At 36.9% G+C, this 26912-nt stretch overlaps 4 protein-coding genes and 1 long non-coding RNA gene across 7 annotated transcripts; 3 read left to right on the top strand and 2 right to left on the bottom strand.

Annotated features, from left to right (window-relative positions):
• Positions 1-297: 297 nt before the first annotated feature.
• Positions 298-1233, top strand: LOC129243020 (ER membrane protein complex subunit 4). The gene is made up of 3 exons (XM_054880046.1): positions 298-480; positions 555-684; positions 744-1233. Exons 1-3 carry the CDS (start codon positions 425-427, stop codon positions 1056-1058), a joined length of 501 nt encoding a protein of 166 aa, XP_054736021.1. The 5' UTR covers positions 298-424; the 3' UTR covers positions 1059-1233.
• LOC129243021 (uncharacterized) lies at positions 1079-3713 on the bottom strand. Of its 3 annotated transcripts, XR_008582234.1 has the most exons (4): positions 3549-3713; positions 2631-2688; positions 2508-2578; positions 1079-1348 (listed from the first exon to the last, which is right to left on the bottom strand). It is a non-coding gene; the product is annotated as an uncharacterized LOC129243021 (long non-coding RNA). The 3 variants fall into 3 exon arrangements; XR_008582235.1 differs by lacking the exon at positions 1079-1348 and having other exon boundaries at positions 2262-2578; positions 3394-3713; XR_008582233.1 differs by lacking the exon at positions 1079-1348 and having other exon boundaries at positions 2262-2578.
• A 1322-nt stretch (positions 3714-5035) lies between these two features.
• LOC129241133 (uncharacterized) lies at positions 5036-6005 on the top strand. The gene has a single exon (XM_054877318.1). It carries the CDS (start codon positions 5153-5155, stop codon positions 5810-5812), a length of 660 nt encoding a protein of 219 aa, XP_054733293.1. The 5' UTR covers positions 5036-5152; the 3' UTR covers positions 5813-6005.
• A 769-nt stretch (positions 6006-6774) lies between these two features.
• On the bottom strand, positions 6775-16802 carry LOC129240154 (NEDD4-binding protein 2). Its single transcript, XM_054875721.1, has 5 exons — positions 16582-16802; positions 15840-16516; positions 7653-9326; positions 7051-7583; positions 6775-6991 (listed from the first exon to the last, which is right to left on the bottom strand). The coding sequence occupies exons 1-5, from the start codon at positions 16721-16723 to the stop codon at positions 6919-6921; spliced, it is 3099 nt and encodes a 1032-aa protein (XP_054731696.1). The 5' UTR covers positions 16724-16802; the 3' UTR covers positions 6775-6918.
• A 1926-nt stretch (positions 16803-18728) lies between these two features.
• On the top strand, positions 18729-23753 carry LOC129240153 (guanine nucleotide exchange factor subunit Rich). The gene is made up of 3 exons (XM_054875720.1): positions 18729-18898; positions 18954-20259; positions 20315-23753. The coding sequence occupies exons 2-3, from the start codon at positions 18966-18968 to the stop codon at positions 23461-23463; spliced, it is 4443 nt and encodes a 1480-aa protein (XP_054731695.1). The 5' UTR covers positions 18729-18898; positions 18954-18965; the 3' UTR covers positions 23464-23753.
• Positions 23754-26912: the final 3159 nt, after the last annotated feature.

The raw sequence follows: 26912 nt of genomic DNA, 5'->3' as shown, positions 1-26912 counted from the left end.
ATATTTTGAAGACTTTTTAGAAAATGTCGGCAATGGGATTATTCAAATTTTTCGAGTATATGTTGTTATTTTAACAGCATAAACTTTCCCCAAAAATGTTTGAGTAATGCTGCTGGAGTGACAGTCTGTGGCCGGATATAAATCCGGGTCGTTCCGGTAACGTAGAATCGACCGTCGTGGAAAGCAAATTTTTCGATTATAGGACCTCGAAGTAAGTAGAAACAAAGTCATCCCACTGTTCGCCATCATTTGACAAATAGGCATACTCACCACCCCTCATTCACAATAGCGGACTGTTGACAGCTGTCAAATTAGCTGACTTGTGCTCATTTATCAGGTATTTAATAAATTTAGCATTAGACTTTAAATACAAAAATTGCAGTCGCTACTTTCTGAGAAAATTTGTTTAATAAAAGAAAAGAAAATGTCATCGAAGCAATCAGCGAAAAAGTTTAAGTGGGCATTGGAATTCAACAATAGGTTGGTTTTATACAGTAAACATTTTTATGTGTATGCATTTGGATAAACTGAACTCGTTCAATAAATTTTTTCAGCAAAAATTCTGATTTGCCTTCACCTCCAGGTTACAATCCCTCGGTACTAGTTAATCACACTGAAGTTGTAAGAGACCAGAGGTTGGTCATTAAGAAATCGTGGGATCTAGCGCTTGGTCCATTGAAACAGGTATGTAAATATACGTAAAATTTTTTTCTATACCAAATCAATTACATTTTATTGAATAGATCCCAATGAACTTATTCATCATGTACATGTCCGGTAGTTCCATTTCGATATTCCCTATAATGATGGTTGGCATGATGTTGATTCGACCACTAAAGGCAATGTTTTCCACTTCAGTGACTTCAAAAATGGCAGAAGGCGCTCAAGGTAGCGGTCAGAAACTTGTATACTTTTTGGGTAATTTGGCAAACGTTGCTGTCGCGTTGTACAAGTGCCACAGCATGGGTCTATTACCGACACATGCATCTGATTGGCTAGCATTCGTGGAACCACAAACGCGTCTAGAATACTATGGCGGTGGAGTATCATTTGTTTAAGATAAATAACAAGACGTACCTACAATTTTTAGTCAACTGAATGCAATAGTTTTATTTTCTTAAATTCAGTATACTATATTTAAGTTATGTGAGTATCTCGGAAACGCTAAAGGGGAAATAAAAATATAAGTGGTAGAATACAAATAAAATAATAAAAGTAAAGTAATTAAAACAAGTATAGCTTTCCATTATTTATATGAAATCAACGTAGAAACGCGCAGTGTATAAGTAAATCAATGAGTTTTTTCGCATTTTTCTTTGCATCATAAATTAGTTGCTCGGCTACAGACCTGAAAATACAAACATTCTAAAGTTAAACGATCAGTGTGAGATTGTCTAAAATTAAAATTGCAAGCAGTCATTTCCAAGAGAATTTTTAAGGTAGTAATTTTATGATATTTTAGCAGTACTGTATTTGAAAAAGTTTGAATTGATCAAAACCGGTAACATACATTATTCTCTTTTTCATGTTGTATTTTCTCGGCACGTACATTAATTTTAAATACAACTAACCTAAACCTTTCGAAATTGAACATAAAGTTAGAAAGGTAAAATATTTATTTTTACCATATCGCACCCTAAATACAAAAGGGTCACAACTCAAAATTTTCCACACTCGAGCTTGACTTGTTTACAGTACAGAAAACAAACTATGTGACATATCACGCTGAAATTTGCCATGTAAGCTTATAACAGTCCTGCCAAAAAACAAAAAATTTATTTTTGCCATATGTCATCCGCTGACCGTTTTATTGATAACATCTCGTTCATATTTGAGCAGAAGGAACATTTTGATTTGTGACCCTTTTGTATTTAGGGTGCGATATCATTGAAGTTCATAATAGTAAATGTATGTATGTGTAACAGACCATTCCAAACCTAAATTTCAATAATGCTGCACTAAATAAACTTTCTTGTTGAAAATATAAATAATTTGATTCCCCTTGTAAATTCTACTGATTTTATAGATTATTGCTTGCATGCCAATTTTAGTTTTGAATACCCATAAAATTGATAAGTTGTGTGATTGATTGTTGTTAATTTGAGTTCTAAAGTTTAAATTTGCTATCAGGGCATTTCGAACTTTTTATCTGGGCACATTTTGCGTCTGGAAAATGTTTAAGAATGAAAAAATTAGTTTAAGTGGCGATCTCTAGGCGTCACTTCATTATGGCTTATATTTTTATGGGCGAAAGAGCTTCATTTGCGTATAGGATAAAACAAAGTTAGACCTTTTATTGCATTGTTATCGTTAATAAATATTTTTCATAAGAAAAGGAGAAAGCCATAAATTATGTATATTTTTTTTTAATATTCATGGACTTTCTTCTTTTGTCTTTATCTATATATCATACAGCTGTATTTGCCGGGATTTAAAACTAACGGCACGATCATAGTTTATTAAAAAGTGATGCTTAATTAGTGTGTGTTTTAATATTTCTTTAATACTTTTATCGGTCTTCGTCGGCAAATTCCTTTATTTTATCCACCAGCTTGCCAGCGTCATCAACACGAGGAATCTGAAAATATGCCAGGCTCAATTAATAGTTAAAATGAAATATGTATATCTACCTCATAATTTTGACTTATGTATATTCCGGTATACATATATACCCGCACCAAAAGTTATCTGAAATTGAGGATAACAATTAATAAATTATAAAATAGCTAAATTCAGGCTTCATTAAATTTGTATACAGACATATTCGGTTGGTGTCATACCTACTGATATTAAAAAGAACATCACTATAGCGGCAATACTGCTGTTTCCGTGGCGCCGCAATTTAATAGCGGATTCTTATAGAACTCGACAAAAGAAAACGAAATGAAGGAGTAAAATTTTTTGATATCTCGCTTAGTTTTCGAGATATTAAATAAAAAATAATAATAATAATTTTTTCTTCAGTTTCGATAGAATTCGGCGAGATAAGACAAAATGTAGGAGTAACATTTTTCGATATCTCGTTTAGTTTTCGAAAAAATAACCCTCATCAGTCCAACTCCGGCTACGCAATCCACAGTATTTTTGCGTAGAACTGATTTCCGTGTTAAAACCATTGAACCCAAAACTAAAACATCATATGCGTGTATGTAGTAAGGAGGCACAATAACCCCCATCCCCAACATTAACACTAAACTTACTTTTTTTTTATTCAATATCTCGAGAACTAAGCGAGATATCAAAAAATTGTACTCTTTCATTTCGAGTTCGAGTTCTATAAGAATCCGCCATAAGATTGCGGCGCCACGGAAACAGCAGAATCCTCGATTGAGATATAGTACCATTTTAAATAAAGAGTTTGCTCTGACTTATTTAGAGGCGACATTAACTTACCTTTGGTCTTGGGCCTAAATAAATTGGGGAATTTCTTTGGGGGCTATTTTAGGCCAAGTATAATGATTTATATAATGGTTGGTGGAGATGTTAGGGAGTGGTTCGTAACAACCTTTATAACTCTTAATATTCCGAAAATAATAGTTTCAAAGTACCTTCGAAAACGTCACTATAGTTTGGCACATTATATATTTTTTTCCAAACTTCACTGAAATTCACAAATTATACAGTCAGGCGCGAGTTTGTACCTGGTTTTAAACTTTTATTCGAAATATTTCTGTGAAAATTAAAAGTAAATACATTTATCAAAATCATAACTTTCCAATTTTAAACGAGAATAACAATTCATTGGAATTGACATTATTATGTTGCCGGATGCCTGCAAATGAAAATAAAAATATGAAAAAAAATTAGGTATATCAGTTCGGCATATCGGATGGGGATAAGGGTTCGTCCTTACAACACACAGGCATATAACGTTTTAATTTTTGGTTGACGTTTAACGTGGAAAGAAGTTGGACTCATGGGGGTTATTTTTTTTTTTTTTTTGAAGCGCGGATAGTGGTTCTATACAAAAAATCTCAAGGACCCCTCTGTAAAGCTTATCGAAGTAATACAATACACTTATAAACCGTGCTTTTTGGTATTCAATTACTATGTTTTTTTTTTTTTTGTGACACCTTTTACTTCATTATTTTCAAGTTTCGATGAGTTATGTACGTGTAATTGCTATAGTATATGTCTAAACTAAATATAAACTAACCAACACGAATCTTCAACGAAAACAGTTTACCTACGTGAAAATAATGTTATGGTATTTATGTATAGACCGCATTTGCTCATTGTTTTGTAGACGGCTAGTCTGGCAGCACTAGTGTTGTTCCGCCATGTACTCGCTAAAAGTATCGATACTTCAAATTATGGGAAAGAAGTACTCGGACCTGTTCGTATCACCTAGAGAAACCTTTTTGTAAATTTGTAAGACATTGGAAGTGGTGCCAAAATATATCTTGAGGATTCGTCAAAATGTTTTTGGTGCTATTAAAAATCATAAGTCTTTTTCGACTACTACTTGAAGCTTTTGAAAACTTCAACCATGGAATTGCCATGTTATGTTATCGTCATTTTGAAAATGTCGTCAAGTGGGTCAGGACGTTGTGCTCCCGCTCTTGATTGTTTGAATGCATGGTTTGATTTATATTGTACGATGAAGAGGAATGAAGGACGCAGAGATTCTGCTGAATCCTTTGACTGCAAAACATCCAATTGGCTCCAAAACATGCAAAATGACAGCCGATTGCTTCATAGATATTGGCAACATATGACTTAAAATACTTCATGGCATGAAATGTCAAATTCATCAAATTTGCTATCTCGATTGGCAATTTAATTAAAAATTTACCTTGAAATCAACTAAGAATTATTGTCCAGATGCTTAATAATCTTAGTTTTTGCCAGCTTCTGCTATAAGCGTGTATTTTCTAACAAAAATACTTAATATAAAAGAAAAGCATTATTATTATTGTTCAAAAAAAGAAAATCACACTTAGTACCCTAAGTACTCGCGAGCATTTACTCGTAGCTACTCAGATCTGAACTACACTAGGCGCATGGTTTTTAAATAGTTGGCAATATCGGTTTGACAGTTGACTATTCTTTGGTTTAATATTTCGAAGCAATGATTTGATTTGTGTACCTTTTATTGTCTCATAACTGCAAAGATATTTCAATTGTACTTTTTCTAAATAATAAAAACAAAATGATTTCCTCAACTACAACAGAAAATGATGTGCGGTCGTCAGACAGTAATGTAGAAATGTGTGCATCTGAAATAAACACTTCCCGCCTGCAGACGTCTCACTCTTCAGTGTCCAGCGAAGGGGATTTATCATTTTCATTATCAATCGATCAGGAATTGGATGCACTTGTGATTGGCGATGAGCTTCCAGCATTCGAAATACGACTTATATCACCTCTAGGCCGCACACCTTCGCCGATAGACACTAATCCCGAAGACTTGCAAACACCAACCAGAGGAACTCTTTTTGGCGATGATTCTACACCAAGTGCCTGCTTAAGTTCAGATTTTGTTACTCTGCAAGAAATTAATGCTCAGATAAGCCCACCTGCGGATGATCAGACCGGCAAAACAGGCGTCAACGGCTGCAATAATCTTGAGACAATATTTGAAGGAGTTTTCTTGAATACACCACCTAGAAAACAAAACAGTGTGCGCAATTTTAATTCCATTCATGGTGGCCTTTTTGAAAAAACAGTTACGAGCAAAATAAGCAGTGGCAAAGAAAACCAATTGCCCAAAGGCGGTAAAACTGCTACAATAAGTTACCCTAGCAATTGTCGCCATAAGCCTGTAAGGAGCAAATCAAATGTAGATGTACACAGCAGCAATATACTATGAATATAATCTTTTTGGAATCTTCTAAAACAAAGCTTCTTGAATCAATGGGTTTGGGATGCTCATCTGGCTGTTTTAAAACAATTTTATATAGATTTAGTATAAGATAAATAACCGTACTTTGTAAAAAATAAAATAATTGGAAGTAGCTAATAAACTTGTTTAAGTTTTACATCTGCGGACTAGTGACACACAATTTGTTTATTATCGTCATGAATTTATGAGTTGGGTGTAAAAAAAGGTATTCTTTGGCATATATCTTACTTAGCACATTTATAAATTTTATATTATTTAGAAAAATTCGTGGAAAAACTAAACTAGGGGTCTAAGGGTTGATTTTGCCAGAATAAGCAGTACATATTAATATTTGGATTTTAAAATGTGACGAAAGTTGTTTTTTTTTTTAATTGTTGTAACCGCATAAAGCATTACCTATAAATACAAATTGCGCTATGAAGTTGAGGGGATTGCGCTCTGCATGGCATAAAATACCAACCATACACATTTGCTGATACATTTCTGAAGTGACGAGTCTTTGTACCGATATGAATTCATGTTGTCCCAGTAACGATTTTACACTGCACCGTTGCAGTTAAATTGCAAGGCTCGAACATCACTTGATGTAGCTGCATTTACCGCACAGGTTTTATCTGGTTAACTATAAAACATTAATTATTTTAACTTACTTCTTGTTCCTATTAACACGTCAATTTAGTTTTAAAAGAACTCTTCAAAAGCTAAGATTTATATAACGAAAGTACCGAAGTATTATGTTTTTATTGTAATTTATGGTATTATTGCGTTAAACGTACCGTTACTTCTTTTCGGTTTCTATTTAATGTATTTTTTCTAAAACTAAGAAGTATGTATAATATATAAACGCAATTGATATGAAAGCTTATATAGAAACACAGCACTCTTTAAATATATTTATGTACATGTACAATTACTTTGTACTTTTATTTATTATATTATGTCCTTCATTTAAAATAACAATTTGTAGAAAAATAGTTCTAATTACGTCCTTATCAATAAAATACATATATTAATGTACGTATTAAAACTTTTAAGTTTAAAATAAAGGATGGTAATGTTAGGAGTTCGCTATATTAAATATTTTTGGAGTGCCTTGATGCGGAAAAAATTTTTACCTTCAATAATCCCGGGTTCACTTCACTCCACCTATAAAATAATATTATATAAATAAATACAGCAACATTAATATAATGATTACAGCTTACCGAAGATTGCGCTCTTTTAAACGGGTTTTAACCTTATTTTTAATAGTGGAAACTCCACCTGCGCTGTGAAGCCCACGCCCAGTGATTATGAAAATATGTTTATAACTACGAGAGGCAGCGCGCAAACCTGTAATATGACGATCTAAAAAGAGATCCAAACATCCGATTGCTTCCATCACATGTAAATAATGCAAGTCTAACAGCTCTGGATTGTTTTGTGTATATTTGTGCACATCCATAATACAGTTGGCTGCGCGATGATTGTACATATCCAATTTCATTTTATGTAAGTTGGCGATTTGTGAGTAATAAACTGCAACAGCACTATTCCCTTTTTGGATTGCTTCTTTAGCCTTTTGATAGCATTCTGCTTTGAGCTGACTATGATGAGCTGCCAGGTTTCGCATTTCTTCGAAATCGTGCAACGCCATTCGTTTTGCCTCCTCTGGCTGAGAAGGTGCTTTAGTTAAGCGATCTTCACTAGCTCCACTGTGGCCAGTGTTTTTGTTACTGTTCTGCTGCTCCTTCTTTATCTGTAGATGCAAGTGAAATAACGTAAACAACAATAAAAATAATAATATGGTAAACAATTCAAAGTTTACCTTTTCTTGCTCTTCTAAAGTACAGTCCATCAATTTTTTTTGCAAATCGGAAACTGTGTAACCTTCTGCAGCCTGTGTCGTGATGCTGAGCACTTTAACTGTTTCGTCATAGTTATTACCGTGAGCAGATAAAATTTCAACAAGGGTTTCTCGTGGAATGCTTGGAAACTTTTCACATAGTTTCATTTGGGTTAGGTGAGCAGCGAGGTCACTTGGACGATAATGTTCTTGTATTTTCGATGTTTTATGAATTTCAGTATCCTGATCATTTTTGTAAATCTGCCATGCGAATTCCATATCTAGCAGTTCCTGTATATTTCCCGGCGATTCCGAATAATATTCGTACTTAGGATTTGTTAAGAGACGTGCGAAATCGGAATCTTCCCGCGTTGTTACTTGTCGTTGCTCTTCAAGCTGATTGTATGCTGACTCTATCCAGAGCATATATAACTCCTTGGCTAATGAACGTGGCATAAATACGTTCAGAATAGGATTATGCGGTAACTTTTCAACTAGTGACGTCATTTCAGATTGGAATATGTGGTTCAGTTGCTTTACTAAATCTTCGCCGAGATTGACTTCTATTATTTCATTGATTTCGGGGTCGGCATCATCGTCTGCAAGTTCCACTTCAGTTATCGGTTCGGTTTGAACTTCGGTACTGGTATAGCATACTGCGGTTGGATTTCGTAGCCTTTCACGCATTTCTCGTAGTTTTCGTATATGTGGTGAAAATTGCTCGCCGTCAAGTACAAAACGATTTGCTATAGCATCAGTTATTTCCTGCAATTCCGGGTTCGGCCGCTGATGTACTCGGGAAGCTCGCGATCGCTGCCTTTGAGGTTTCGCGCCTTTGCCAAACGAAGTGTCCGTAGGTGTTGGAGGAATCTCCACAGTAATACTCTCGTCTGCAACACTTGGTTGCGTACCACAGTTGCATTGAAAATCATTCACAATTTGAGGTACTTGCTCGAAATATTGACTGCCCGGTGCATGAATTAGTTCATCCTCTCTTAAAAGAAGATCAACTGTCCAATCAATGTTACCTCCACATTTGACAAATAAATCCCATAAACTTGAAAGCTCTTTATTTGGATAAATTTGACGTAAGGATGCAAACCCTTTATTTTCATTTGGGCAGTTATTGCTATGACGTTCGAAAACTATTTTTTGGTTCATACTCTGCCCATTCTTATCTTCATAGCTTTGTGGTTTGCTCACATCCGATACACCCTCTCGCAACAAATCTAGAAGGGATTTTCTTTGGTGTTCGTTTTCCTGAGACATCTCTTGTTTATCACTGCTAGACGGTTTCATATTCCAAAATTTATTTATCTCTTGTTCATGTGGCTGCCAAGCATTCAATTCATTGCTTTGGATTTCATTTAATCCATCGGCAGTTTGGATTAAAGGTGGGGGTTGTTGTAACTCTATAGTCGCAGACACGATTTTCTGTTTGGAAGCAGATCTTTCTCTTTGGGCCTTTGGAGCACTTTCGTCGACGAAATAGGGATTTTCTGAAGTCGTCGATGCGTCCGATACATTGGAATTATTTTTTTCAGGTTTATATATTTGAAATACTTCTTCAGTTTCAGTGTCTTGCTGACCAAACGATATAGGTGGAATGGACCGCATTTGTGGGAGTGGAACGTGGTATTTTGTCGTCTTAAGCATCTACAAAAAATAAATATAAAAAAATAATAACAATAATACGTTAGCAGTTCATATCAAGGCTAATTTTTTAAAAGTATTCATACAAGTATCAGTTTTAAAACTCAATATGTCCATTTTCTTAGACAATTATTGAGGGGTGATTATTTGCATCATCTCGGTTAAGAAGGTACCTTTATTGACTCCGTTTTAAATTAGGTGAGGCTGAGATATTTCAAGAAATAATGGCGTTTGACAGGGTGTGTTGACCTGAAGAGTAGAAGGCCAATCTAGTTATTAAATTGGATATGTTACTGAACAGAGTATATCCCGCAGTCTGTTTGTTGTTGTTCTTATAACAATTTACAAAACTCTGTAGAGAGCAGTGAAGAATGTAACGGTAGGCCCATGAAATATGATATTTCGATGGGCTAAATGAAGATGGAGAGGCGAGTTAGATTAGTGGCTTTATGTGGGCATGTGTTAAGTACATTAGGGTCGATTCCGGTCGATCGATTAACCTGCCACAATATCGGGATCGTAATTGTGTCAAATTAACGCGGATCTCTCCCGGAGGTGTTGTTGTTGTTTTATCAGCATAAACATTTCCCATACTTACATACGAGGAATGCTGCTGGAGTGACAGTCCTTAGCCGGATATAAATCCGGGTCGTTTCGTTAACGTAGAACCGACTGTCGTGGAAACGTCCCGGAGGTCTTCGTTGTTGTTGCTGTAACAGTAACATATGTACACACATCTAGGGGAATGCTGCTGCGTAGAACCGACTCTAGAAAAGGTTCTAGTACAGTCCTCTCACAGATAAGCCCGCCATTCATCTACGTGATTACTGTGTTCTTCACTACTGGGGCAAGGAGAGTCATCGGGCGTTAGGACTCCCCTTGTTTGGCGGGTTTCCTTTTTGTTAATAGTGGGACCACTCTCCCTATTTTCCACTTATCAGGTATGATGAGAGTGACCAAGGACAAGTTAAAGACCCTCGTGATAAAGGCTACTCCCTTCGGACCCACATTTTTCAACATTAGCATGTTGATACTATCGAGGTCAATGGCTTTGGAAGCTTTAGCTTTCCTGCTGTTAGGCGACTTGAGTAGCTGTCTGGTAACACAACGTTTGGATCCGTCAACCAAAGAACGGAATATGAATTGTCATTTTAGCGGACATCACTATCATTGCAATCGTTATCCGAGGATTCCCGGGAATCGGCCTGGCGTAGATGGCCACACTCGTTTGCTAAAATGGGTGCTTTTGCTGCGAATTTAGAAATGCGCGTTTGCCTACGTGCACATTGATGTAATTGGGAGGAATGGCGAAAGTCTTCTCAGTGAAGCCCACACAATAAGTTTTATTAAAGTTAATATAGTAACGGTGATTCGCGCATATAAAATCGGCGGATTTTTCAATCGAAAAGACAATGGATAATTGGTATGCATAAATGGTCTAATGCATAATATAGCGTAGGTCACCATGTTATGCTATTCATCAGACCAGCCTTGGTATTAATAGCATTGAAGGTGGTGTAGAGTGGAAACAGCAAAATGTTCGATTGGTCTTAACAGTCGCCTGATGCCAAATCTATTGAAAATGATTGGGCAATGGTTAGCAAAAACTCAAAAGAAAACAAAGGTGGACGTACAAACAGTTATCAAGGCAAATTCGGCTGATTCGGAGGTGAATACCTTCAACACTTGCACAGAAATCAGACAAAGTATGACTCGAAGATGTGAAGTCATTATAGCTAATGGTGGCAACTATAGATCTTACGGAATATATCACGTATAATAAATACGAGTTCCAATCGAATTGAATTGTATTCATCATAACGAACATATTAAAGACCTAACATATCACTATTTTTAATGTTTCGTGAAAAACATGATATTTCTGACGTATATATATATAATTGGCGCGTACACCCTTTCTGGGTGTTTGGCTAAGATGTTGTTCCACAAATGGAGGGACCTACAGTTTCAAGCCGACTCCGAACGGCAGATATTTTTATGAGGAGCTTTTTCACGGTAGAAATATACTCGGAGGTTTGCCATTGCCTATTAGAAAAATGTTTTTCTTAATTTTGTTGTTACGAGATTCGAACCTACGTTCTCTCTGTGAATTCCGAATGATAACTCATTCGGCTACGGCGGCCGCCTTAAACCGATTATTATTTTCTCGCAACTCTGAGAATCATGTCAAACGCAGGACTTATGACTACCGGATCGAATTTCCCACTTACGAGGAATGCAAAAGTGTTGATTTTAGTTTCAAATTTTCGTTTAGTCGTAAAAAATAATGTATACATAAATGTATGCATGTATGTATCTGTCGATATCGAATTATTTTAGTAAAGCGAATAAGCAATTACAATTTAACCCTTTCGCTACTGCTGGGACACTGATATCCCACAGCATGTTCACTTCCCCCTTACACTTGCAATTTTCATAAGAAACTCAACCAAAATGTCACAATCAGTAGCTGCGAACAGTACTTACAATTTACCGTTATCCGCATTCCACACAGTTTCAATCGTTTTTAGTTTTGATCAGTTGTTTGTGAGCAGTCGCTAATATTGCATCAAATTTACGCGTAATTTTGGTGAAATAATACGTATTTTTATAAGAAGTGTTAATTTTTCTAAAGAAAAATATTGCCCTTTTACTGGTAAGTACAAATATATTTTTTAATAAGAGTTTTGTGAAAAATATTCAGCGAAAATTAATTTTGGGATGCATGTGTCCCAGCAGGGCTTTATATGGGGACATATATGTCCCAGCAGTACGTTGTACATAATGTATCACACAGCTAATTTTTTTATTTTTGCAACTTCGTAGACAGCAAAAATGTCGAAATTAAATCGCGATCAAATTAGTGCATTACTTTAAGAAGATGATGATGAATCCATGGAATCAGGAACTGATTTTAGTGACGAAAGTGATGAAATTTATAGTCCTGAGTTAGATAAAACCACTGGCAATGACGATTCTTCCAGCGATTCAGAGGAGACCGGATTGAGTGACGAGAATGGTGGCAATCAACCTGCACGAGGTGAGGAAGTCTCAGGCACGGTTATTTCGAGCACACCGAATGAGTCGTTTGTTTCAAGAAAATCGGTTAGTAACCACCGCGAATGCAAAATTGCAGTAAATATTGGGCGTCACTCAACCCCCTACGAAATTTTTCGCAAATTGTTTCCAAGAGCAATATCTTTGTACATTGCCCAAGCAATATATGCCACTCAAGCCAGTGAAACGGGGCATCAAAATGTGGCTTCGCTGCGATTCTTTGACTGGAGACACCTATGACATGAGTATCTTTTGTAGAAAAGAAGGATATGTCCTTTAAGGGACACTCGGCGAACGAGTTGTGAATGATCTTGCAGCAACGATTTCTAACCCTGACGTGACACTTTGCTTTGATCGTTTTTTCACCACTGTTAATCTTATTAACAACATACAATATCCAGCTTTGGGAACATGCATGTCCAACCGGAAGAATGTTCCGAAAATACCAGAAAAATTGCAGCGAGGCGAAGCTATTTTCAAAGTTAATTCGGTGGGTACGAAGTCAAACTAAAACCCTTTAATTAATTTTTTAAGTAACTTTCTTGATTGCAGGTACCATAGCGGTAAAGTGGCAGGACGTCAAAGAGGTAATGCTGCTCAGTAACTGCCACACATCTGACATGAGCACTGTTAGACGCAAAATGAAAGATGGAACTGAGGCAGAGTTTCCATGCCCTGACATCGTAAAGACGTACCGCGCAATAATGGGCGGTGTGGACTTGGCAGATCAAATGTTGGGATTGTATGATATAAACAGAAAATCAAAAAAATAGTGGAAAAAAGTATTTTATCGTGGCATGATGATGGCTGCTGTAAACACTTGGGTTATATATTCGGAGTTGAATAGGAAGAAACCGGCCTTCTTACCAGTGCTGGTCGAGATTGCTGAGTCGCTAATTGAAAAAGGAAAGGAATGTACCGCATATAAACGATCCCGTCGGCCTGGAAGATCATCGAATAGGTACAAATCAATGACAAATGTGGGGGACCATTTACCCATAGAGCAGTCTAAAAGACGTCGGTGCGTAGCATGCGCCAATCAAAAAGTCGAGAAAATAACAAAAATTATTTGCCGGGCTTGTAATTTGCCATTCTGTATACAATGTTTCGCTTCATCACATTCATAAAATAAATAAAAGTACAAATCATATGTTATTACCAAAAAAATGTTTCTACTTTCTAGGTGTAGTTTGTACCCAGTTGGGACAAAAATATCCCATTTTTAAATACTGTTGGGACACATATACCCCACCTCAAAATACCGTTATCTACATAAGTTACAAGCTTCATCATGTTTCTACGCACATAAAGTACCAATGGGTATCCAAAAACTCAAAAATAAAGTTTGAGCAAATCCCCTCTAAAAGTCGGAGCGAAAGGGTTAAAGCAAATATTATATTATTATTTACTTATAGATAGATATTTACATATATATTTGGTATCTGAAGAGTCATTCGCGTTATATACACAAATGCATACACACGTGTGGTTTTTGATTACTTCAAGCACTTCCTCTCATCCAATGTGAGTTTGTACATCATTCTGCCTTAGTTAAGGAGGATTTTTGATATCTATTTAGATAGAAGGATTTTCGATATCTAATTAGATAGGAGGATTAACCGAAAATGATTTTTCTTTAAAGTTATTTTTCTTAAATTTATTTTAATTGTTGGGGTAGCAACGCGTGCCGGGTGCATCCAGTTTTTAAATAAATAAGATAACACAAAAAATTCCATTTAGCCAATCTTGCATGTGTTCAAATTCGTCAGTAAGCCTTTATTCTCCCTTATACCAGCCGCATTTTTTCTGTTGTTGAACAGTACATGACTTGCGATAAGAAAAAGAAAAAAAATTTAAAGCATTTAGTTGAGTTTAACCGCTTCGTCATCAAGCTTGCTCTTTTGTTCCAATGAAAAGGAGTTTTAAATATTAGTCGAAATGAGGGAGACTGCTAGAAAGGGTGAAGATGAAATTGTTTCATTCACCAGAAATGGTCGCTTATCAAGGGAAATAGCACAACGCTTGGAAATTTACCCTCAAACTGTACTTAATGTTCTTAATAAATAAAGGCTCCAACGGTTACAAAAAGGCGACCCAATCTACTTTTGGACAGAGATGCGCGAGAAATGGAGCGATTATGAACTCTTCAAGTACCATAGCAAAAACACCATAGCTAAAAATCCGTCAGTGAGTGAACAGCACGCAGAGCGCTGAAAAAATACGGGTTGGAGGCCGCATCAAGCCACAAAAGCCAGCATTACATGGAAAAACCGCGGGAGCAAGGTTGAGATTCTGCAAATAGCACAAACACTGGAGTGCTAATGACTGACTCATGGTATGGTCTGAGGAAACCCGTATTAACCGTTTTCAGTCGGATGGGAAGCAGTATTACTGGCACCGACCGCATGAAAAGCTGCAAAATCATCGAGTAAAACAAACGATGATGTTGTTGTTGTAGCAGCATAAACATTCCCCATACATGTACGGGGAATGCTGCTGACCGCCCGGATATATAAATCCGGGTCGTTCCGGTAACGTAGAATCGACTGCCATGGGAATGTAATGATATAAAACAAACGATGACGCAGGGCGGCGAATATTTAGGATAATGAAAGAAGAAGACTCTTGAAATATCTTACAGACTGATTTTGTTGACTTAAGCACCTATCCAACGGAAGAGGTTTTATTTCGGCAAGAAGGGGACCCAAAACCTTCGATTAACTTTACGAAAAATTCCATGTAAAAGCAACAACAAAGTTATCGAGTAAAATTCACCCCTAGCGAGTATGGTTGTACCTCATTAAACTGGTATAACTCACTATTTTACAAACATATGTAATTTAAGGCATCTCTATTCCAGCGTTACCAAAATATGTTCATTTATACCAGTTGTTTCATCTGTTGGCTACTAGCTAACGCTTGGCGAAAAGAGGCCTAACATTTTTAGAATGTCTATTGTTCCCCAAAGCGAATTTTTATAATTGTAGTAGTAAAAATTGAGGCACGGTTTGTTATTCTGGACCGACGTAATCTTCATCACCCACAAAACAAATTGAATTGCTGGCATTTGAAAAGAAAAAACTCTTGTTGTTGTATCAGCATAAACATTCTCCATATATGCATGGACAGCGCATAATCGCCAAGATGGTTAAACCGCCAAATAATACAAGAGAATCACACTGCAATCGGGCCTACATTACTGGATTATCTTGGACTTACATTCGGCCAAGAACGATTAATTTAACGGCATTTACCAAATATTTATTATGAATATATAAAGAGTAAATTTATGAATAGGCTAATAAAAAAATAGTATATCAACAATTCTCAAGAAGTTGCAATTTGTGAGTGTAGAAAATAAAATTGTAATGTGATAAACTGTTTCATGTTAACCGACCCAAGATTTGCATAAACTTTTTTGTCTTTTCAGTTTTAACCCAATAAATTGCTTAAACATACCTTCAATAAATCGTCCACTGTTCCTTTCTCAAAATTATTCAGCATTATCTGTAATTTATGTGCCGGCACTCCGTGTTTATTTTTGAGCGCCAGTTTACCAGCTGAATAACGCCAAGATGTCCTAGGCTCAAGTATCTCAATAACGTATCCATTTTCAACTGCTATTCGTGCGTAAGCTTTCATTTCCCATAACTTAATGTTCGTGTTATCAACAAAAATTGGACTCCAGCCGGCCTGTGCGTGCTCTTCAACACGTCGTTGATTAAAATCGTGCGCTTGATCTAGCAAGCTTGGTTGCCAGTTGTATGTACCAGTACTGTTCCTGAAGAAGTCATCAGAGCTAAATATGAAGTCCTTCAATGTGTACTGCTCATTAAGTGTTACATGCCGTTCTACGAAATTTTTCGCCAAGCATGATTTTCCACTTCCCGGTGCTCCTCGCAAAAGGACCATTACTTTGGAGCCATCAGCTATTAATTTGGCAATGCGCTGCTCTACAAATGAACTTCCTGAGGAAATGTTTTGATTTTTGGCGCCGTTGGCGGAATGTAGTTTTTGAACTACATTCTTTTCGCCTTTAAATATTTGCTTTGGAATAGCTCCACTACACAGTTTCCTTTGATTTTCATTTTCATCTTTGTTATTAACTCTTATCAGAAAGTCGATACAGCGCTCAACTGCGACAAAAAAAATCATCTTGCTATTAGTAATTTACAAGCCACGAGTGCTTTATTTTATTTACCATTCCAAGCTTGTGATTCACAGAGGCTTCGTAGTTGCGGACTCGGAGAACAATTAAAAATATCCACCAATTTTTGCAAAACATTATGTTTCTCTTCTTCACTTAACTGCGCATTTTTTGATATATAACTCGTGTTTTGCATTTTTATCAGGAGTCACTTCCAAAAATCGCGCTACGTCCCAACAACACAACATCCGCGTATCAAACTCAAATGAAATTTGCCAAAAGATGGTTACAAAACCAAATAAACACATGAATGGTATTGCCATTTCAACATATAATTTGCTTATCCCCTAAACACATTCAACACTACCTTACAGAAAACCAACGACACTCTCAATTATTTTATAACAAATTGAGTCCTTTCGCGTCTGGACAAAAATCTTTTATTCATAAACTAAACAAAAATTGAAAAACATAATAACAATATTGCTGAGCAGTCGTTGTAAAGTTTCTAACTTATGCTATATTTTTACTTTCTTTAATTCAAGCGCTATCGATTTAGGTTAATTTTGATTATTGACACAAAAAAGCAGAAAAGTCAAAAAAATTATAATTAACATAACACCAGTAAAATTATTAAGGGTTTCCCATCGAGCTCGTTAAAGTTGTATTGGTTTTCGTTCACTTCTGCCGTGTATTTTATTTTAATGATGATTTGCCGAATATAATATAACGAGCCTTCGAAGTAGCCGGTCTGATAATACAAATGTTAATAATACTTTAATTAAATTCGTTAACACGCTGATTTTTGTTGTTATATATTTGTGTCTATTCGCATTTAGACAAAGAAATAATGATAGAAAATATAAATATTTGCGTTTTATTAAAATTTGATTTTAAAATATTGAAAACCGATTGCCATCTAAAGGCGTAAATATGTCTCCGTGCCACTTAAAGTACGTTCACATATGCATTAATTACCAATATATATATATATAATTGGCGCGTACACCATTTTTTGGGTGTTTGGCCGAACTCTTCCTGCTTTAAGTGGCGTGCGTCTTGATTTTGTTTAACAAATGGAGAGACCTACAGTTTCAAGCCGACTCTGAACGGTAGATATTTTTATGAGGAGCTTTTTCATGGCAGATATACACTCGGAGGTTTGCCATTGCCTGCCGAGGAGCGACCGCTATTAGAATGTTTTTTTTTTTTGACGTGATAATGTCTTATAATTCGATTTAACAGGCTGCACGCACGAAAAAATGTGTTGTTACCTTGCTCATTAGTGTTACTTTGCACATTTGACGTTACCTTGCTCATTTGTCGTTACCTTGCTCATTTGTCGTTACCTTGCTCATTGCCGTTATCTTGAATGAACTGCAAGCGAGAGCGCGGAACGAACGACAAAGAGCACAATCGGCCCCCGCGTTCGGCAACGTTCGACATTGGGCTCTCTCCTACTTGAGTGAGCATATATATGTATGTATATGCGCATTGCAGTTCAAGCAAGGTAACGACGAATGAGCAAGATAACGACGAATGAGCAAGATAACAAAACATTTTTTCGTGCGTGCAGCCGGCTAAATCGAATTATAAGACGTTATCACGCCAAAAAAATCATTACAAGTAAATTGGCGAAACCTGAAAAAAGCTGCGGCAGATAACAGTATAATAGAAGACGTAATTTTATTTTGGTATGGGAATCTAGCACAATATTTTGAAAAACAGTAAAGCCATTTCAATAATTATTTTACTGAGCTTTCATTAGTGCATGCAAAATATAAAAGGCAACTTTCGTATTTATTTTCTCAATTTTCAAATGGTTGTACAGCTCATTAAAAACTCGAAAAGGTGTGTATGAGATATAGCGAATATTATTTCTTAATTGAACCAACCAATTAAGAAATCCTGGAAATGCGAAATTGTGGTTGTGATACGCTTTGTTTAGTTTAAATGTCGCAACTTACAATATTACTAAATCCCTCACTGAATTTAACAAACAGGTGGTTTCTCCCCCTTTTGTTTGTTTTGTATTAATAAGGTGCCTGAGAGCAGACTTGTCAAAATCGAGAAGACACCATTTATTAAATTCGTCTTGTACACGAACGAGGGTTTTAAACCAACGATTGTTTTGGAAAATGAAAACTATCGATAGTATCTTCGATAGTTTTGCACTTCTACTTGTCAACAATTTTGTTGTTTGACGCAAGGCGTATTTTCGACGAATTTACTTTTCTAATTTCTATAAAAGTGATACTAAAAACATAATATTGTTTTGTTAGAAAAGTTATAATATGTCTGCAAATATATTGAAGTACTTAGTATGCTAATGGTTTAAATGTTTACGTAATTGTCGGTAGTTTTCTTATGAGTGAGTTCTTAATGGAATTACGGAATGAGTAAATATTTATATATTCTTCCAATAGGTTTTGGTAATCATGTATTTCACTGTCGGTTGGCCAAGAGTGCTTAACCTGGATTTCCCTGGTGAGAAATCATCTATAAATCACATTTGCTGTGATGCTGTTAAAATATTAGTTGCGGCTGTTGGCGACGATTTTGTTGGTATATGGTATGCAAATCCATTAATTCCAATAACTTTTTATCGCCGTGATGAAGACTCCATAGCTCAAGTGGGTAAAAATAAAGTGATTATATGGAAACCAGATTCTCGACAGTTGGCTATACTTACGAATTTGGGCGTCATAATTCTTTATCACATAGAATTTGACGCACATGGAAGTGGTATTTTAACTCAGATAGATCCGCCAACATCAAGTTTGAGAAGGGATTCGGCAGAACTTTTCATAAAAGAAAATGTCCCAAAACTTAGTTTACGAGAGCAATGCAATATCAAGTTAGATGCTCCAATCACAACAATATGTTGCATAAGCCTTACAGAATTACTTCTAGCAACGAATCAGTGTGACCTTATACGTGTTCAATGGACGGATTTAGATGCGGATATAGTAGGGGAAAGTGGAGAAAAGGCATTGGCATTGCACTCATCCGTAAATTTGCGTGATATTCCATTTTACGTTAATCAAAATTCTCATTTGAAAAGTATTCCACCAATAGGAGATAATTCATATGTGGCAGCATTGGAGTATTCGCCATTTATTGGAGGCTGTGCAGCAATTTTCAGCGACAATCGTGCAGCATTTCTGATTGCAATGCATTTGCGTTTTGAGCCACAAAATATGCATGGCTTTTGGGTACCGGATGTGGAAGATGCCTCGATTTGTAGTGTTAATCACAAGTTCCGACTCTTGGCATATGGCCGTAAAAATTCAGATGTGACTGTATATGCCATTGAAGATACTACCGGAGGTTTGGAATATTCACATAGGCTATCTCTCAATTCGAGTGTAATGCCAGGATCTTTGGGTCCTGTACGCGAACTGAAATGGAGTCCCGACGGTTGTGTGCTTATTGTCGCATGGGAGAAAGGAGGAATTTCACTGTGGAGTACATTTGGCGCATTGCTTATGTCATCTTTAAGTTGGGATTTTGGTCTACACGTTGACTTAATGCATCATAATCCGTTGCAGGTGAAGAGGATGGAATGGTCGACAGAAGGATATCATCTTTTCATGTCATGCAAGAAAAAGGTTACAGGGGCACACATGGAAAATGACGAAGATATTTGTGAAGTTTTGCAGTTGAACTTTATTAAGAGCACAATGTCCATGAATCCTTGTATGGCGTCTCATTCACATGTTTTACTACAAGGTAAATTTACTGTTACAACTTCATTGAATTATTTATACTGAATTAAATTTTTTAGGTGATGATACGTTGTATATAAACCAGGGAGATAATTTAGAAAAAATTTATTTTGGCTCAAAATTTACATTCCCCAACAATAACAAAGAACCAACAAAAACAGATTGTTACAAGGATGATAGTATGGAAGTAAAAAAATCAGTCGATATCTCTAGCATTCTCTCAGAAAGTAAATTGTGGAACGTTATACAACTTCCCCTGACTTATGCGGCTAGTAATTGGCCAATTCGATATTCCGCAATTGATATGGATGGCACACATTTAGCAGTGGCCGGTAGGACTGGGCTGGCCCATTATTCAATGATGACAAAAAAATGGAAACTGTTTGGGAATGAATCGCAAGAAAAAGATTTCGTGGTGTCTGGCGGCTTGCTTTGGTGGAAAGGTTTTATTGTAATGGGTTGCTATTCTTTGTTAGATCGAACAGACGAAATACGCTGCTATCCAGAGGAGTGCAAGCTGGATAATCAGTTTGGCAATAAAATTCAGGTACGCGCGCCAGTCATTTCCTTAAATATGTTCCGAGACCAGCTGATTGCACTGACTGCTGATGGCATAGTTAGCCTATTTGAGCTAAAAAAGAATGGTGCTTATTCCATAAGTGTCAACTGTGCTTACGAAGTAGACGTAAAAAGTATATGTATTCACCCGGCGTGTATTGTGTCACTTACTGTTACAAATCTTCGTAATGATCTAACGATGAAGTCAGCGTCTATATCAAGTGATGCAGCCGAGACAATAATTGTTAACGTTTGTGGGCGTATTTTAATGATCCAACGTGATTCGCGCAATAGTGTTATAAATTCACTGATGGCTTCCTGTCTAGCTTCGTGTGTTGAGTGTTTTTGGCTCTCCAATGCATTGGAAAAGAGCCCCATGCGTGATTGCTTGTGGTTATATTCTGGTGCGCATGGAATGAGAGTATGGCTACCTATCTTGCCGCCTATAAATGAGCAGATACATGAAGGGCCACACCGCTTACATACATTCATGTCGAAGAGGATTATGTTATCGTTTCCTTTAAAGTTGTACCCTCTGGTGATTCTTTTTGATAATGTAATTGTGCTGGGCGTCGAGAATGAAACCACATTGTACACTAGCGAAGCGAGCTCCCATTTCGCCCTTCCTTTCTGTTTAATGGAACGTAAATCTCAAGTTTATTTGCATAAAATACTCCGTCAGTTAATTAAAAGAAATCTTGGCTATAGTGCATGGGAGATTGCGAAATCTTGCAGGTCCTTGCCATATTTTCCGCATTCTCTTGAGTTGCTACTTCATGAAGTGCTCGAGGAAGAGGCTCTGAGTAAAGATCCGATTCCAGACGCGTTACTACCAAGCATTCTTGATTTCATTCGAGAATTCCCCGTTTACCTCCAAACAATAGTTCAATGTGCGCGCAAAACGGAAATCGCGTTATGGCCGTACTTGTTTTCAATGGCAGGTAAGCCGAAGGATCTATTTCAACAGTGTTTGCAGTCTGAGGAGTTAGAAACTGCTGCCAGTTTTCTAATTATCCTTCAGAATTTGGAACCTTCCATAATAAGCAAGCAATATGCAACATTGTTGCTCGACATTGCGCTTCAAAATTGTAAATGGGAGCTTGCAAAAGACTTAATACGTTTTTTGAAAGCCATTGATCCTAATGAAATTGATTCGCCCCGTTCTTCAATGGTTGTAAATATGAAGATCGCACCACCTTCGCAAACCCAATCACAAGTTAATCAAAACGCCGATGCCTTCAATATGATTTTGGGACCTATTGCGCGAGAGCGCAGTTTTTCGACAACTGTTACTTCCAATTTACCCAAAGAGAAAAAGGAAAAGCAAGGATCAATAGCAAATCCCTCCAATTCCAATACAACGGCTTCAATAGGAGCTGTCAACGAAACAACGACATCGTCGCTTCCAAACAACGGTGGATCTTCGGTGGTGCGCCGTAAAATGGAGCGAAGTAATTCAGCAAAGGACCGTAAGGAAATATTTTGCATCGAAACCATTCTTCAAAACCATGCTCGCAAGCTACTACAAAAGCACAAACTAATACAATTGGGCTATATGAGTGCGTTTTTAGATTTTCACTTGGTGACATGGCTATCGCAAGAAATAGATCGGTCGGCAAGACTTGATGATTACGTGGAAGCACTAAACTGCTTGCATGAGGAATTAAAACTGCCACCAGCTCTTTTGCATCCAACACCCGAAGAATCTGGATTGTCGTTAGCCACGGATTATACTCAATTGAAAAAGCACTTTACAATCGACAATCCACATTCGGTTTTGTTGCATCCATCCAGTCATACTTCTGAGTCAGGTTACTTTAGCTTGGCTCTAATGGATACACCAACAAGTATGAACAATGGAAATGCTCTGCAAAACAATATAACAGCTATAAAGGAACACGAAGAACACCGATATACGAATCCACATATAACTGACTACGTAAAATCACGGTCAAATTCGCAGGCATCATTCGATAATTCCCGGTACCATCCAACATTTGCTTTACATGGCGACTTGACAAACGTATACTCATTGAATTTTGAAAATTCTTCATTAAGTGATAACGGTTATAGAATACTGTCAGAAAAATTGAGTATTAAAATTCGTTATTTGCTGCAATTGTTTATTGAGGCCAACTGTACCGACTATGCGTTAGTTTTGTCTATATTGCTTCAAGACGCAGCTTCCATAGGTCGAATTATCAACGTAATGATTCGGTCAGAATCGCTTATAACTTGTCAGCGAATAGATGGAGCACTTAAACGTTTAACACAGTGGTCTTTTGACCGAGAATGCCTCTACCGCCCATTTATGATTTCACTTCAACCGCATATATATCATCTAGATCAGTATATTAGCTCAGTTACCAGCAAATATTCTAAGCACCACAACATTGAAGAGGGAGATGTATCATTAGGTAGTCTTCCCGATAACAAAGTGGAAAGCTCAAGTAATATGGCCCAATCTATGCATATCACAAATATTAATCCGAATTGGAATTTAGATAACTTTGCTCCAGAAGGTCCATGTATTCGGCAGTCCAGCATTGATTCTAGCGGGAGTGCAAATATGACCAACGGAAATAATTTAAGGCGGTTGTCGAAAGATCAGTCAAGTCGCAATGAGACGGGTGCATGTCGACTAATGTAACTAAACAATTTTCCCGTAAATTGTCAATTACATGCGCCTAGTACTTATGCAACATTACGAATTTGTCATCTGAGCGTATGCACTCGTACATAAATGTTCTTTTAAAGCAATAAATGCATATAAAAACTTAGGGTAATTATACAATAGCTGTTAAAGATTACTAAGAATACTGTTGTCAAATTTTAAGTAAAAACTAATATATATAATTCTTGTTTATACCCGTGTACATAAATTTAAATCCATAATATTCATTAAAAAGGAACTTCCTGTAAGTTGTAAAGGTATCAAAACTCTTGAATGCTATGAAACTCTCCTCATGTATCCAACAATATTATTTGTTCAAAAATGATCCACTTCACTGGTGATATACGGTTCACTAGACAGGGCTAGTATACTGAGGCGGCAGCCCTTGGTCGGAAAAAACCCGAGTCATTCCGGTAACGTAGAACCGGCTGCCATGGGAAAGCTGGTGTTTTGTGACGCCAGAAAGAGGTTTTTTAAGGTAATTAAATTCCAGAGTATTGATATTTAGGGGCAGTAGGAACATGGTTTTGCTAGGCCTGGAACCCGCCACGTTAACGCCTATAAGCCTATTATTTTGATGACGACCCGGTCAAGCCTATGACGTACTGTGCTTTAAAAATATGAATTTGGCTTGGGGGATTACAGGGGTTGAGTAATTAAATAGCTCAGTGTGAATGATGCGTACCACCGTATCCGGTGTCACCACGTACCTAGGCTCTCTCACATGAAGGATCGCATCATACCTGAGGTAACTCTGAATCTTATAAAACATTGCCAATCTACACGCGAAGGGTGCCTTATTGCAGTTTTGGGCTTTAGTGGCGATCGCGGTTTTATGCGCCGAGAAGGAGAGCAAACTGTCGAAAGTAGCACCCAGTAGCTTGGGAATTTGTGTGTCATCGACTTTTATTGTACTTCAAGTGATAGTTTGACCTTATTGTTGTAGCAGCATTAACATTCCCCATACTTACATATGGTGAATGCTGCTGGAGTGACAGTCCTTGGCCGGATATAAATCCGGGTCGTTTCGGTAACGTAGAACCGACTGTCGTGGAAACGGATAGTTTGAACTCTTTCGTGCAGGTTGTAAGCAGGGTCGCACAGCAAGAGACTGAATTCTCTAAATTTAACATCGTATGTCCATTAATAATATTGTATATTAAATTTTTTCTATTTATTTTTTATTTCATTTACAAATCTTGCTTTTTTTAATTATTAATTCGTTACATATCCAACAAAATCTAAATCTTTTTTTGTCCAAGCTTGTCTGAGTCATTTCGCCATTATTCATTAAATTTCTTGAGAGAAATTATAATACAATTTTTTAAAAGATGTGATAAGGGGTTGGTGTTTAGCATTGCTTTTATGGGCTCTAGCGTAATTAGGCAGGTGACTGAGTTGTTGTTGTTGTAATGAATCGCTGTAATTTTTTTTATTTTTTTTTCCATTTTTCTTTATTTATTGAATCTTTCTTGTAACTATAAGAAACGAATTATTTGCTCAAATGAACATATATTTACGTATATGATTAAATCGGTTGTGAATCTCCACTTCTTCATAGCTGGGAGCTGGAAAGGACGGGTTTCCAGTCTCCGATTCTTCCTAGCTGGGAGCCGGAAAGGCCTAGTTTCCAGTCTCCCTTAGAGCTTCCGTTGTCCCTCATGTTGATTGTTAAAATGATGTTGTTTTTTGTTTTTTTTTTTTTTTCGAATGTGATAGATGTGGTTGGAGGAAGTTGTGGACGGACTCTCGTGTGAGATGAGATCATTAAGATAGTGCAGACTTGAAGATGTCTCTTTTTTTCAATCGTGTGTGACCTTCACCTAAAAGTAGATTTCGCGCTAGTTTATTGGAATGGTCTTCTAGCTTTTGTAGGTATTTTTTGCTCAACCGTGCTATTTCATCGGCTACACGAGGTATGCAAATATCTCTGTGAATGTTAGCGTTCTTTATATACCATGGAGCTCCCGTGATTATCCGCAAGGCTTTAGATTGCACACTCTGAAGTTTTTCGATATTTGAGGGCGTAGCCGTTCCCCATATTTCTATACCATATGTCGAATGGGTTTGTGCGTGATTACCATTCGGAATTCACAGAGAGGTCGTTGGTTCGAATCTCGGTGAAAGCAAAATTAATAAAAATATTTTTCTAATAGCGGTCGCCCCTCGGCAGGCAATGGCAAACCTCCGAGTGTATTTCTGCCATGAAAAAGCTCCACACAAAAATATCTGCCGTTCGGAGTCGGCTTGAAACTGTAGGTCCCTCCATTTGTGGAACAACATCAAGACGCACACCACAAATAGGAGGAGGGGCTCGGCCAAACACCTAACAGAAGTGTACGCGCCAATTATTTTTTATTTTTTTTATGTCCATATTGGTTTTAGCATGGCTTTATATAGTAGCACTTTGTATTCTAGAGGTAATGCTGATTTCGAATTAAGCATCCAATATAGGCTTTTCATTTTAAGCTTGATATTCGACACTTTCTTTTCAATATGATTCCGCCATGTGAGTCTTCTATCTAAGTGAATTCCGAGATATTTTATTTCGTTTTGCTGTGGTATATTCTGGCCATTTATTGTAACTGCAGGGCAAGTTTCTTTTCTTTTATTCTCCAGTTTTTAAGCCATACTTCTGTTTCAAGTATATGCCTTTGTAATATAGACGTTGCTACTTTTGGGTCTGTGTGAGTGCAAAGTATTGCAGTATCATCAGCAAATGTTGATGTCATTGTTTGGCTCGTCGTTGGCATATCAGATGTGTATAATACATATAAAATAGGGCCCAGAACGCTGCCTTGTGGAACTCCAGCGTCTATTCTACAATGCCGAGAGAAAAAATCTTTTTGCTTTACAACAAATTCTCTATTGGTGATATAGTTTTGCAGCAAGAGGTGTACATTCGTAGGCAGTAAACTAGTAATTTTGTGAATTAGGCCGCGGTGCCATACCTTACCGAATGCTTGTGCTACGTCTAAGAACAGTGCAGTGCAGTGCTGTTTTTTCTCAAAGGACTTTCGTATAAATGACACAATGCGATGAACTTGCTCAGTTGTACTATGTTTTGCTCTGAATCCAAATTGGTGTTGAGGAATAATATTGTTATCTTGAATAAAGGGCATTCTTTTCTGCAAGAGCAACTTTTCAAATAGCTTTGAAAGTATGGACAATAGACTAATTGGCTGATATGAGGATGCTTGGCTTAAGTCTTTCCCAGGTTTACCAATCATAATGATTTGAGATAATTTCCAAGCTTTTGGGTAGTAGGCAGTACGAGAGATGGCGTTAAATATGTGCCTGATATGAAGAACGGCAATATTGGGAAGCTCTTTTAGCATTTTTGGGGTGATTTTGTCGTAACCTGGTGCCTTTTTAGGTTTAAGTTGATTAATAACTGAGACTATGTTATTTTTTTTAAACTTTAT

The sequence above is a fragment of the Anastrepha obliqua genome, chromosome 3 (assembly GCF_027943255.1).
Source record: "Anastrepha obliqua isolate idAnaObli1 chromosome 3, idAnaObli1_1.0, whole genome shotgun sequence".
NCBI classification, from domain to species: Eukaryota; Metazoa; Arthropoda; class Insecta; order Diptera; family Tephritidae; genus Anastrepha; species Anastrepha obliqua.
Note: the sequence above shows the minus strand (reverse complement) of the source record. Positions and strands in the feature narration are given on the sequence as shown.